The sequence below is a fragment of the Pongo pygmaeus genome, chromosome 7 (assembly GCF_028885625.2).
Source record: "Pongo pygmaeus isolate AG05252 chromosome 7, NHGRI_mPonPyg2-v2.0_pri, whole genome shotgun sequence".
NCBI lineage: Eukaryota > Metazoa > Chordata > Mammalia > Primates > Hominidae > Pongo > Pongo pygmaeus.
Genome location: NC_072380.2, coordinates 12,494,189 through 12,509,266, shown reverse-complemented (window position 1 = coordinate 12,509,266; position 15,078 = coordinate 12,494,189). Strand labels below are relative to the sequence as shown.

Sequence of the window (15,078 nt, the reverse complement as noted above, 5' to 3'; positions counted from 1 at the left end):
GATCAGAGCTGATCAGCACAGGGGCTCGTGGTCGAGATGCCCTGCCCTCTATGGAATAATCTGCCTTGTTGAATTTGTTGTACAATGGGCTGGGAAAAGGAAGAAGATAAGATCCTAGAAAAATCTACAGAAAAAGAAAATCTGTTGTTGCTACATTCCTCCCAAATCAAGACTAAGATATTTCCTGTTTTTAAGTAAGAACTGTCAGAGGTTTCTCACCAGAACACACCACAGACTGACTTATAACACACACTTTTGTCTCAGCCAGTACCTACCGTTTAGGTAGAATCATGTTGCTGACAGTAAATTTGCAATGGAACCCTCTACTGTGTCATTGCCTACTGAGAAGAAATATTTCCATAGGAGTGAAAAAGGAAGTCATGTGAGTACAAGTCTAAATCCAACATGCTAACGCATGTCTAAGAGAAACACAGGAGAGGACACATACACAAAGAATGCTGAAAGGGTGAGAGGGTTTAAATATGACCCATCCAGGCCACAACTATGGAAAAACAAGAGTTCCTTTTTAGGGACATGCCCAGTGGAGGACAGACCCACCCATAGGCCTTAGAGCTTAATCCAAAAAGCAGGCTAGATGGTGGCCTAATGAAGTCTTCATGCTTAATTCAGCAAACATTATGTAAACATCTGCTGTGTCCAGTAGGTGTGTGCATGTGCGTACATGTACATGTAGATGCAAAAGAGAGAAAGAGAGAGAAAGAGATAGTGAGAATGTGTGGTTTAGGACTCATCCTGAGGACAGAAGTAGAAAGCAGGCCTGTACATAGATGGCTCATTACCCAAGCAAATAGGGGCCTTTCAACCTCATCTTCCTCCCACTATGTTGCCACGTCCACACTCTTATAATTTGGAGAGGGCAATACGGATGGGCTGGCTTGCCATATATTCAGTAGATAAATTGACTTCAACAGCTCCCTGGAAGAGTCTACTTCATTGAGAAAGCAGGACCAGGACAGTAGTCCTTGCTCAGCCCTTCCAATCCCACAAGCAACGCAGGACTGGTCTTGAAGGTCCAGGAGAATCTAAGCCTCTCCATCAAGGTCAAGTGTGTTACCTCCATCGCTGCAGGTCCTGGAGTCTGAGGCCAGGCTGTCCGTGGAGCCGGTGGTGAAGCTGACGTGGACACCCCTGAAGGATGGGCTGAGGCTTTCTGCAGAGCCCTGGCTCACTTTTTCCAAATCAGAGCTGCTCTTGTTCATTTTTAAAAGGTGCCTGGAAGAGGTAGGAACAAACAATACAAATAACTCATTCGGTTTCCATTCAGAAACCAGGCTGATGGACCATGAACTTACCACGCTCTTGAAACCTGGCCAATGTCAGCAAGTTTATTAAAAGAAAAAAAAAAGATTTTGGGGAGACAGTAGAGGTTCTCTTCTGAGTTCTTATGTGCATGAATGACAGGAGACTTCCGGAGTGTGGTTAGGAGAAGTGAGTCTGTTACATTTAAACAAGCACCAAAATTCTTACATGGAAGGAATTGCCTTCATATTCTGACCCCATCTGCCAAAACAATTGTGTCACCTATTATATCCTGTGTAAAATCTCTACAAAGAAAAATAAAGATATTATCATACACACCAATGTATAGAGATATACAGAGATTGGGTTGTTTTAGGTGCAAGATCCCAGGACAAATGAATTGCAAACTAGGCCTTTACAAGTGGGATTTCTTTTTTTACCTGGTACTCTTTTGCCAAAGCTTCAAAGGGTCTAGATTGTTTCTTGGAATTAAGGAAAACTTTAAATGTGAACCAGACTTCCAGTGACATGCTTAGATAGAACCAAATTGACATAACCCTTATTCCAGAACAATGGAACCAACCTTTTGCTTTTCTATGAAATCTTTTGTTGCATCACTAAATAGCATCACCAACAGATCAAGGACAGAAATACCAACTTCAAGAGAAAAACACTCCCATTGGAGAAAACAGTTCTATTATTAGGTTGGGTGTTTAGCTTATTGATTCCTCCTTCCCACTTTCCAAGAGCCACATGAATATTCATTTCTGATCTGACATTTTCACCATGAAGGCAGACAGATCACACCAGGTCCAGCTCTTTCCCTGTTGGTGGAAACCCACATTTGTCTGAACGGATATTTCCCGATGACATTCCTATTCCTACTACGGCAGATCCATATCTCAATATCTGCTACGGGAAATACACAATAGAGTATTGGTTTGGCATCAGAACTGCCTTATTCAATGCACATGGCCTTACAGTCAAGAATTTATCGGCTGTTCTTTGTGTTCAACATTGCCAGGCCCTGTTTTAATTTTCATAGTCACAGGAATCCCTTGTGTATTAACAGGAGGGTTTAAAGTTTGTTTGCTACCACAAAAAGTGCTCCTTAGAAGACATGTCCCTCTCCCCACTCCCAATCCTTAGAATCGTATTTTTAAACTGTGTTAAAGCTGTCAAAAAAAATGTGACAGTGACGGCAACGTTACGACTTATCTTCATCTTTGTATCTTAGCATCGCTGTGGGAATCTTGGAAGTATCAATTCCTTAGGAAATGCTATGGCAGTAGCTGATCCTTATCTAATCTCCTGGCAAAATAAAATCAAAGACAGTTTCATACAGTATTCTTATATCCACATCAGATCTATCACTAATAGTTTTCTCCACGGGCAGCCAGGACATGAAGTCATGCAGAACAACTCCTCAGTCTAGGAGAGAAGCCAGAGCCAGCTCTGTGGCTATCCCCTACTTTGCCCCTTCCAAAGTGGTCTCTAGAGTTTCTTGGTCTTCAGGCCCAGAAAATCACTAAGGGAGAAACTCCAGCACCGTGGCTACAGAGCTGGCACAGCTTCCCACTCCACAAACTTCATGAAATGTATCTAAATAGACAAAACTAAAAAATACATAAATATGTGTATGTATGAGCATATATATATTCATATACATATGCACACACACACATACATACTTATTTAAAGTAACAGCCAAGATTAAAAGAAAGAACAATTCTCAGGTGACAGATACAAAGAGGGAACTCCACACACAGGCAGTACAAGGGATGCTTCAATACTAAGTGTATGTTTAGTATAGGTTTCAGTAGATGCTCTTTATCAGGCTAAGGATGTTTATTTCTATTTCAAGTTTTCTAAGGTTTTGTATTTCAAAATCATTTTTGGCTGTTAGGGTTTATTAAATGCCTTTTCTACATCTATGGGAAAAAATCATATCATGTTTCTCCTTTACTCTGTGAATGTGATGAGCTATGTTAATAGCTTTTCTTAATTAAGCCATACTTGCACATGTTGTATGAACTTATTTTACTACACATTGCTGTATTCAGTTTTACTAATATATTTAGTTTAAGATTTTTACATTTACATTCAAATAGAGGCCAGCCCATAATTTTTCTTTCTTGTCCTGTCCTTGTCCAATTTGGATATAAAGGTTAAATTAGAATTATAAAATGACGGCTGGGTACAGTGGCTCCCTCCTGTAATCCCAGCACTTTGGGAGGTCAAGGCGGGCAGATCACTTGAGGTCAGGAGTTCAATACTGGCCTGGCCAACAGGCCAACCCCATCTCTACTAATAATACAAAAACTTAGCCAGGCATAGTGGTGTGTGCCTGTAATCCCAGCTACTTGGGAGACTGAGGCAGTAGAATCACTTGAACCGAGGAGGCGGAGGTTGCAGTGAGCCAAGATGGCGCCACTGCACTCCAGCCTGGGTGACAGAGTGAAACTGTGTCTCAAAAAAAAAAAAATTATAAAATAAACTGAGTAACTTTCACTTTTTCAATTATCTCATGTAATTTTTTTTTTTTTTTTTGAGATGGAGTCTCTCTCTGTCACCCAGGCTGGAGTGCAGTGGCGCGCTCTCAGCTCACTGCAAGCTCTGCCTCCCGGGTTCACGCCATTCTCCTACCTCAGCTTCCCGAGTAGCTGGGACTGCAGGCGCCCACCACCACGCCCGGCTAATTTTTTTGTATTTTTAGTAGAGACGGGGTTTCACCATGTTAGCCAGGATGGTCTCGATCTCCTGAACTCGTGATCTGCCCATCTCAGCCTCCCAAAGTGCTGGGATTACAGGCGTGAGCCACCACGCCCGGCCTTATCTCATGTAATTTTTATAAGATAAACATTACGTGTTCTCTGAAAGATTGCAAAAACTTGCTTATAAAACCATCGAGGACCAGTTGCTGTATAAATGAGATCGGTAAAGATCTGGTTCTGATAAATCTAGGCCCAACATTTCCAGGACAGAGACCCAAGAAACAGACTGGAGGATTAACAAGTCAATTCAGGGTACTCACACCAGCTATTTATGATGTGAAGAAAAAAAGAAAGTAGAGCCATATTTCATACCATGTAGAAACACGAATTTTCAACAGAAAAGAAACACCCATTAAATTTTAAATTCATCAGAAAAAATAACAGAGAAAACTTTATGAACTTGGGGTAGGAAATCATTTTTAAAGTAAGGACTAAAAAATAGCAATATAAAGAAAAAGATAAATCTGACTACTTTAACATTTAAAACTTCTACCTGATAACATAAAAGGCACCATTAAAAAGTGAAAAAAAAACAAACCTTGGAGTGGCCAACTCACGTCTTTGCAACCCACGTAACTAATAAAGTATTGGTATGTAGAATAGAAAAAGAGTGCCTATAAATCTAAGAAACAGACAAATGACCCCATTTTAAAAATGGAAATGAACAGGCAACTCACAAATGAAACACAAAAGGCCACTCAACACATGAAAAGATTATTAAATTTATGAATGATCAGATTATAAATAAAACAAGATTTCATTTCATACCCATCAGATCAGACTGGCAACATCAGATTTTGTTAAAGATATAGGGAAATAGGAACTCTCTCACACTGTTTGTGAGACTGTAGATTGGTAAACTCACAATCTACAACAATGTGATGAATCTTGTAAAGTTAAATACACACATTACTATAATCCAGTCACTCCATTTTCGGGTATATGTCCTTGAGCAATGTTACTTAAATAACTAGTCATGAATGAATGGCTAAGTCACTTGAGTGGGTCGCTAGCAGTTTATTGACCAACAGTTTATTTTAACAAAATAGAACAGAACAGAAAATATGAAAATATATAGAAAGGATTTGTGAAACTTTGTTTTGTAAAATTTTTGTTTCAGATGTGTGTTTGTTGGGTCATGATATTACATATGTTTCTTATTGTGGGTCATGGTTTTTAAAAAAGGTTAAAAATTACTGCTCTAGAATATGAGTCAACAAACTTTTCCTTAAAGGGCCAGATGGTAAATATTTCAGGCTCGTGGACCATAAGGATTCTGTTGCAACTACAGAACTCTGCTGTTGTAGCTGGAAAGCCGCCATAGAAATTAGTGGCATGTTTTCTAATAAAGCTTTATTTACAAAAACATGATTGCTTGCATGTGGGCAATCAGTTACTGGCTGGTTTTGACCAGCCTTGTCCAATAGAATTATAATGCAAGCCATATATGTAATTTTAAGTTTTCTAGTAGCCACATTTAAAAAATGTAAAATAAATGGGAAAAAATAATTTTAGTAATATATTTTATTTAAAATAATAAATATATTTTATTTAACATAATGTATTCAAAATATTGTCATTTTAATCTGTAATCAGTATAACCTATATCAATTATTGATATATTCCATATGTTTTTTTCATTCTAAGTCCTTAAAATGTGGCATACATTTTATATTTACTCACGTTGCAATTCTGACTAACCGCATTTTAAGCTAGTGGCTCCATACTAGCTTAAGAGAAACTCTTATAAGTGGAGAAAGGTGTTCACAGTGTTACAAATAGCAAATAATCTTGTAAACTGTTGAACCGTGCTTCCACAAAGGAATGAAAACATTGTGGTATAGTCTTTTGGTGGGATACTTTATAGCAGTAGAAAAAAATGAACTGGATTTTAGGGTAGCAATATGAAAAAATATTTTAAAATGCTGAGTATTAAAAGTAATTTACAAAAGGCTCAAGTAAAGTGTGATGCCATTTGTATAGAGATTAAAAACATATAAGGATATATACATGTTTTATGGAGCACATAATAAAATATAAATGATACTCATCAACTTCAAGACAGTGATTGCTCTGGGTATGGGAGGTTGAAATGGGAATTGGATAGGGAGGGATCTTCCACAGTAGCAGTAACATTTTATTTAAAAAAAAAATCTAAAGCAAATGGCAAAATGTTAATATTTGAAAAATCTTAGGGAACACCTGCAGGTCAGTTAAATTATTATCTGAACTTCATTGCATGCTTGGAATATTTGATACACTAAAAATGAAAATTTCTAGTGAGAAAGCAAATCACAGGGCCTGAATGAGGGCAGGGGGTGGCTGCTCCTGTTGATCTGTTGTTGCGCCCCTGGGAGGCAAGGAACACACAAAATAACACAGTGGGATTTCCATCAGACCCCTCAGCGGGAACAGGCAGTCTCAACGAGGGTTGGTTCTACCACAGAGCACCCCTGTGGCTGGAAACAGTTGCATCATAGACCTAACTACTCTTTTAAGACTTGGGAGTTAATTCTTCTGTCTATAGTTACTATGAGGCAGAAGTCACTGCTGTCAAAACTCTCAACAAGTGGATGCAGACAAAATTAGTCTATCCTTGTGATTACAGCATAAATTATCCACAGGGTGTGTGTGTGTGTGTGTGTGTGTGTGTGTTAGGGAGGAAGGGAGCCTCCCAAAATGGACTTTGGTAAATCTTAGTTTCTAAGCCACAAGTGGAATTTTCATGGCTTTTGGGATCTAACCGCTGCTTCTTTATTGGAAAAGCTTGAGAAATCCAGCTTCCTGCCAGGTCGCTAAAACCCAATAGGTGACCAGGCATGATGGCCCAAACCTGTAATCCTAGCACTTTAGGAGGCCGAGGTGGGAGGATCACTTGAGCCTGGAAGTTTGAGACCAGCCTAAGCAACACAGTGAGACCCTGTCTCTGAAAAAAAAAAAAAAAAAAAGAAAAGAAAGAAAGAAAAAGAAAATCAGAAATCAGTAGGTATTTGGAATGCTCAGTTGTAAATGGGGATATAACAGGTCTTCTAATACACAAGTAGGTGACCCTTTTGCTTAATAGCAAAATCTTAAGGCTGGGCACAGTGGCTCACACCTGTAATCCCAGCACTTTGGGAGGCAGAGGCGGGTGGATCACTTGAGGCCAGGAGTTCGAGACCACCCTGGCCAACATGGTGAAACCCCATCTCCACTAAAAACAAACCAAAAAATTAGCTGAGCATGGTGGTGTATGCCTGTAGTCCCAGCTACTCAGGAGACTAAGGCAGGAGAATCGCTTGAACCCAGGAGGCGGAAGTTGCAGTGAGCTGAGATCATGCCACTGCACTCCAGCCTGGGTGACAGAGCGAGACTCTGTCTCAAAAATAAAATAAAATAAAATAAAACAAAACCTTAGGACTGATGACTCTTTCTTATGAACTGCATTAAAAAGCATCCGCCCTGGAAACCTGTGCAATCTGTACTTTTTGAGAATTGCCACTTTAATTAGGGCATGAGCAAAACCACATCAAATTTAAAAATGAAAAGGAAGCTTGCCATCAAAGCACAGACTTACAATCAAGTTGTTTTGTGTCTTTACACTGTGTGTAAAATAGACTTCTTAAGAATCCCTGGAAAAGGCTTACTATTGCAAAGGTGACTTTTCTGAGCCCTAATGGATTGTTCTATCAGATGTGAGGCCAAATGACAATGAGTGTACTCAATGCGGTATAGCAAGACTACTTAGTTTTTTTAAAGGCACTTTTCCCTCATTAATAATAATTTGATCTGTCTTTCACAAAACTGGTGCAAACCATCTGCAAAATACTTCCATGGACAAAAACCTCATACTCCAGTCTTTTCTGTCTGGTTGGTGAATAACAGTCTTATCATCTACAGTGAGAGTACAGTCTCCACAGATGTCTTCACTCACGTAGTGTGATAAAAGACATCTTGTGCTTAACCTCAAACTTCCTTTCTGCCTCCCACTGTTGATTACATACAGTCCAGGCGGGCAGGGTGAAATGTACAGGCCAGTGGCACAGTGTCCTCAGAGCCCCAGCCCTGCAGCTGCTGCCCAGTGTTTTGAGAATAGCTTTTCCCTCCATTGTCCTTAGAGAGAGAGAGGTCTTGCCAGAGTGGTCTCCATACTATGTTGGTGGAAAGCTGGAAAAAAAAGACTCCAGCCGGAAGAGCCATCTGCTAGACTTCCTCATTCGTAGGAACAAGCCTCATCTAAAAATACCCCCGAAGCTTTCAGAATGAGAGCTTTCAGAATGCCCACAATCCTTAATGGATGCCGGGGCCCAGTGTGCAGCAGAGAGTGAATCTCAGACTTTCCATGGCTGTTAGAATCCTCATATGACAGCAATATTCAAAGTGTGATTGAGGCCAGTTTTCATTCTCACTGCCCCTGACTTTTGTTTGGTTCACATACATTTGGCCGAGAGCTTTCTGCCACTGGAGCGGAATCTTTGAAAACCCACATAGTGCCAGCATGCAGTTTCAGACTGGCTCTCTAAATCCCAGCATGCATTCACACCGCTGGCTCTTGGGATTGGTCAAATACACTAGTAAGTTTAGTAATGATCTGGAGAAGATCTAAAGGAAAGTTTCAGAGCATCAAATAAATGTTCTGAAAGCACGAACAAGTTTTTAAAAAGTCTATACACGTTTTTTCAATTACAAAGAAGAAAGAAAAAGACTCGTTTTAAACTCAAACAACCAATAATTGTCTCAATCAAAGACTGAGAGCCTCTTACCATTCTAGACTTGGGCCCGTAGTGCTGTCCTCATCAGTGAGGCCTCCCCGGCCTTGTGACTAGCTGGACAGTGACTTCAGGTTCCCAAGGGGCACCCCTTGGGTGTGAAGAGCCAGCTTCAGAGGCAGCCGGAATGCTTCTCCAGGCTGCTGGAATGCTTCTCCAGGCTGTTGTGAATTCACCAGCTCAGAGCTCTCTGTTTCCCCTCAGTTCCTCTCTGACTTTTCTATAAAATGCACTTCCTGCAAAAGCACAGGAAAACAGAGACGGCTCTGCCTCTCTGACCTGCAGCTTTCAATCTCCAATTGTCTTATTTGGCTCCATGATTCAAAGCAATTCAAATATGCTCTAAAATACATTAAGTTTCTCTTCATTTATTCTCTACTATTTAGCCACTTACTAAAGTCGAAATCATTAAGCAATTCGAGTTTTCTTGGTGGATAAGAACACCCTGTTTTTAACTTATCATATGCCTGTGTTACCTGCAGTGGATCTTCCTCCTTGTCTATCCTGAATACCTTTCCCAGGCTTTTCAGCATTAAGCCTACTCTGTGCCAAGTGCTGTTAGTTGTTGGGGATACAACGGTTAATAGAGTTGACAAGATCCCTGTACTTGAACAAACCTGCAGACCTAGAAGAGAAATATTTATCAAGCTCCTCTAGTGAGAGATCAATTCACATCTTTTTTTTATTTTTTGAGGCAAAGTCTCACTCTGTCACCCAGGCTGGAGTGCAGTGGCATGATCTCAGCTCACTACAACCTCTGTCACCCAGGCTGGAGTACAGTGGCGTGATCTTGGCTCACTACAATCTCTGCCTCCCCGGTTCAAGAGATTCTCATGCTTCAGCCTCCCATGTGGCTGGGACTACAGGTGCACGCCACCACACCCAGCTAAGTTTTGTATTTTTAATAGAGACAGGGTTTCTCCATGTTGGCTAGGCTGGTCCCGAACTCCTGAGCTGAAGTAATCTACCTGCCTCGGCCTTTCAAAGTGCTGGGATTACAGGCATGAGCCACACACCCAGCAATTCACATCTTCAGAGAATATTTGCAACCTTGGTAAAAGCACCCTGACTCAAAATCTTTGTAAAATACTGTTCTCATAATGATGGACAATCCTGAAAGAGTCCTACCTGGCACTCCTATAAGGATTCTCTCTATCTTAGCCACCATGTTGGATTGACTCAGGTCCTCTGTAGTGACAGAAACATGCCTCTCAAATTTTCTTTGACAATCTCAATTTCAAATATTCCGCCCATAGTCTATTTATTCCATTGTACACATTCCAACACACTCCTAGACTTCTGGTTTAGAAAACAAAGTATCATCATTTTGGTTAACATACTGCTATTTCCTCTCCTAAATCCTCTGTTCCAAGCAGGCTCGTCTTTGTCTTCTGATTGTCTCCAAAGCACCAAAGTGCTCCTTCTCTTCTCCTAACTGTGGCTCAGAGGAAATGCTCCTCTCTCCCTTTCAAACAATCTCCATCCTTAAAACCCAGCATCAGTTTCACTTACCTACAAATTCCTCCCAAACTATTTCAGTCTTCTCTGACCCTTCCCATCCTTCTGGAACTCACACTGCACTGAGTCTGAATCATATCACTGAGAATTTGGTTATAATCCTGGTTAAATTATTCTAATTGTTTGATGTGAAATAGGCTTGTAACCATTCCAAGATTATAAATGGTTTGAGGAGCTGTGTCACAGTTGAGACGTGCTGGAACACAGAGTCATTATTAAATAGTTCTTGATTAAGTTTATCTGCCCCTGTTTGGCGGCCACAGTGGCATCTGGGAGAATAAATGTTTCCTTTAAGAAAGAATTACACTTGCCCAGCAAAACTTGCAAAAGGCAGGAACACAGAGCAACTGATAACCATCAAGAATACCAGATTCCATAGCTGAAACTTTCTTGTATCTACTAGGTTGGTGCAAAAGTAATTGTGTTTTTTGCCATTAGTACAAAATACACCTGTTCTAAAATATTCTGAATTTTCACAAATCTTGTAGTTTTTAAATGCTTGTTTATCCAGAAAATAGGATGAGAAAGGCAGATAACTAAGCTGGGGAGGTTTCTATTATATATTTATTTATTTATTTATTTTTTGAGACAGAGTCTCGTTCTGTCACCCAGGCTGGAGTGCAGTGGCACGATCTCGCCTCACTGCAAGATCCGCCTCCCGGGTTCACGCCATTTTCCTGTCTCAACCTCCCGAGTAGCTGGGACTACAGGTGCCTGCCACCTCACCCAGCTAATTTTTTTATATTTTTAGTAGAGACGGGGTTTCACCGTGTTAGCCAGGATGGTCTCGATCTCCTGACCTCGTGATCCACCTGCCTTGGCCTCCCAAAGTGCTGGGATTACAGGCGTGAGCCACCGCACCTGGCCAGTTTCTATTATTTTTATCGTTGGAGCTTTTTGATGAGATGCTAAGGAAGCTATTTTGCAAATGCCTAAACGCCACCTGAAAAAACTGATAGGGTCAGTCTTCTCTGGGGGCATGTTTTCCCCCTGCTGATTTATTAGCATGCATAAATATAGGAAATCAGTTTCATCTTTGGTCAGATGACCTCTGTGGTCCCCACGGTGCAGGCCTGTTAATCTGCATTTTCAGTTAATGCACTAGTGACTCTTCTGGGGCTCTACAAGTTTAAAAGCCCTTTGTTTTAACTTCATATTCAGTAGAAACCATTTGACACAGGAATAAAGTCATAGTTACATTAAAAGATAGGAAAATACACACACACACACACACACACACACCACACAAACACACATACATGCACACACACACATTTGGGTTACTAGTTGGTTTCAGTCAAGGATAAAAATTCTCAAATTGGTCAGATGGAAGTCTACCCTGATTATATACAGATATACTTTAGCATGAGAGATACAAACATTTTTTAAAGATGACCATTCAGATTTCAGAAAAGCAAGTCTTTTATTTGTGGCCCCAGCCTACATAGTTGTGGACTTTTCCAAAGAAGTGCTGGGCTGCCTGCTGCAGGAGTGAGGATGGCAGATGTTTGGGGGTATCCAGGTGCAGAGGTTTCAGCTGAGGCTGCAGACAGGGAGATGGAGCTGCTGATGAGCAGGTAAGAGAGTGATGAACAACTCATAGCTTGGCTCCGTCACCCTTGTACACTACACTTTCATCTCTAAAATGATCACCTAAGAACAACGTGTTCCAACTCATGGCCTGGAAAGTCAAGGAGGAAACTCACATCTGTTCACACAAGAGGAGCAGATGGGAAGAGAAGGAGACCGAAAGAGAAAAAGTAGGAACTAAAGACAGAGTAACTGCAATCCACAAAAGGGCCTCTCCTACCAGCTGCCTTGCCTATAGGCAAGCACAGTATCCCAGGGCCCTCAGGAGCTACTGGGAAGAACAATAATGCTAGCAGTTGAATAACTTCCTAGATGGATTTCAGTCACCAAGGATGGCCAGTGATGTGGTAGTTAAGAGCATGAACACTGGTGCTTCACAGCCTGGGCTCGGGTCCTGACTCACTGCTTACTGGCTGTGTGTTTTGGAAAAGGCCCTTAATCTCTCTCTGTTTCAGCTTCCCATCTATAAAATGTGGATAATGACAATACATGCCTCATGCAGTTATTAGAAAGATTCAATGAGTTAATATTTATAAACTGCTAAAAACAGCATGATGTACATAGAAAGTGCTGGTTAAATGGATGGATGGATGTATGGATGGGTGAATGGATGGATGGATGAATAGATCAATGGATGGATAAACAGGCAAACAGAGGACTTCTGCAGTCTCCAGTAAACTGAGTGTATTAGTTTGTTCTCATATTGCTATAAAGAAATACCTGGGACCGGGTAATGTATAAAGAAAAGAGGTTTAATTGGCTCATGGTTCCACAGGCTGTACAGGAAGCATGATGTTGGCATATGGTGGGCTTCTGAGTAGGCCTCATGAAACTTACAAATATGGCAGAAGGCAAATGGGGAGTGAGCACTTCACATGGCAAGAGTAGGAGGAAGAGAGTGAGGGAGGTGCCACACTCTTTTGAACCACCAGATCTCATGAGAACCCTATCATGAGAACAGCACCAAAGAGGGAAATTCGCACCCATGATCGAATCACCTCCCACCAGATCCCATCTCCAATATTGGGGATTATAATTCAACATGAGATTTAGGTGGGGACACAGATACAAACCATATGACTGAGTAATTCTTTTTGCTGTCGACAGAAGCAGAAATCTTCAGATAGTCTAGAGGTTCACCCTACTTTGATGTCTCTACTTTTACTACAACATTTAGAAGATCTGCAAGGAAAGATAAATAGAATGATGCTTTGAGGACATGCATTATTCTAAAATCATGAGAAAGAGTTGATTTGTCCATTGACCAGACCTCATTTTGAATTTGTGTGTTCAAGAACTAGATAATTTATAGTATAGCCCCAGATCCAGGAGTTGACATATTCCTCAGCTAATCAGATTGCTTAGCTCTATCACTTCCCTTTCAGTATATAAAGATCTAGAAAGAGAACAACCTATTTTATTACATCAGCCTGCCTTCCCCTTGCAAAAAAGAATCTCCCATGAGTACCCTTAGCCTCCTAGAACTTTCCTTTCTCCCTTCACACCATCTCCTCATCCCCCAGCACACACCTACCTCTGGTGTTTGGTTAAACAAAAACACTAGTGAGTTGTTACCCACTTGGGAGTCATCGCAGTTCTGGGCTTGATCGAATCCTATTGAAATCCCACCAAGATCACCTGTGCCTGACCAGAATCTTTGTGTTTCTAGACTAATGGTTTTGGTGACCCTAATTTTCTTGATTTGGTGAATATTTCAAATTCACTTTGTTGACCCAGCTTCAGTGTATTTTATACTAGACTTCTTTTCTGCCCTCCTAGCTTGGGAGGTTATTTGGACCAAAGCTCTTAGGATGAGCTACTTCCCCATTCTTCACGCTGGGACAGCCTTTTGCCCAATAAGGAGCAGACACCATCACAGGTTCTCTCCACACTCCCTGATCAATTCTTCACTCTCTTACCTGCATCTCAACAGGTCCAGCTCTCTGTCTTCAGACTCAGTTGACCTCCCCATTCTGGATATCCCCAAGCATTTTCCATCTTCATTCCTGTACCAGGCAGCCCAGTGCTTCTCCAGGAAAGTCCACAACTATGCAGGTTGGGGCCACAGTTAATTCATACTAGCTCTCAGGGCTCCCTGGTAATGCTTGTACTTGACCCAAATCAGCTGTTCCAAGCATTCATCACTTTTATTCATCTTCTTAGTCACCATACTCATCTCTCTCAAGTAAGTCCTTTCTCTATTTCTCCATGACTCACAGTTTCTCTTCCTGTTAGTTCTTAAGTGCAGAGAAGTGAGATGATCATATGCCTAATTAATGACACATTTTTACATTGGTCTGCATTATTTTAGTTTTTCCCTTCATCTCTATCTCTACTCTAATTCTCCACTTTCCCAATATCTCACTTCTAGGTATACACACTATATTTGGCATACCTGTATGTTTGTTGTGTATCTTGAGTTTTTCTTTGAATAAAGATTTTGTACTTGCTTACAAAAAATCCATTTTAGCTTTAAGGGCATACATAAGCTGAAGGTGAAGGGATGGAAGAAGATATTCCATGCAAATAATAACCAAAAGAGAGCAGAGGTGGCAATACTTATATGAGATAAAATAGACTCCGAGTCAAAAATGGTTACAAGAGACAAAGAAGGGGATCATTTAATAATAAAGGGGGTAATTTATCAAGAGGACATAACAATTGTAAATACATATGTACAAACATTAAAGTATCTAAATATAAAAAGCAAATATTAATGAACATAAAAGAAGAAATAGATAGCAGTATAATTATAGTAGGGGACTTCAACACCTCATTTTCAACAATGTGATAGATCAACCAGACAGAAAATTAATAAATACTGAACTGGAATTAAGCTTTAGACCAAATGGACCTAAAAAGTGTATGTAGAACTTTCCATATAATGGCAGCATTCTTCTCTAGCACACATGGAACTTTTTCCAGCATAGACCATATGTTAGGCCATAAAACAAGTCTTATAAATTCAGGAAAATTGAAATCATATCTAGTATTGTTTCCAGCCACAACAGGGTGAAATTAGAACACAATAATATGAGGAATTTTGTAAAATTAACAGATATGTAAGAATTAAACAACATGCTCCCACAACAACCAGCAGTTAAAGAAAAAAATCACAGAAATTAAAAAATTATCTTGAGAAAAATGACAATAGAAACACAATATATCAAAACGTATAAGATGCAGAA

General features: G+C 40.4%; 1 protein-coding gene across 2 annotated transcripts in view; it reads right to left on the bottom strand.

Moving 5' to 3' along the window:
* Nucleotides 1-15,078, bottom strand: part of PRAG1 (PEAK1 related, kinase-activating pseudokinase 1) — a 74,846-nt gene that overhangs the window by 24,112 nt on the left and 35,656 nt on the right. For both annotated transcript variants that reach the window (XM_054498566.2, XM_054498567.2), the window contains exon 4: nt 1,076-1,233. In XM_054498566.2, coding sequence (XP_054354541.2) covers nt 1,076-1,233 — 158 coding nt within the window. The remainder of the gene's footprint in view (nt 1-1,075; nt 1,234-15,078) is intronic.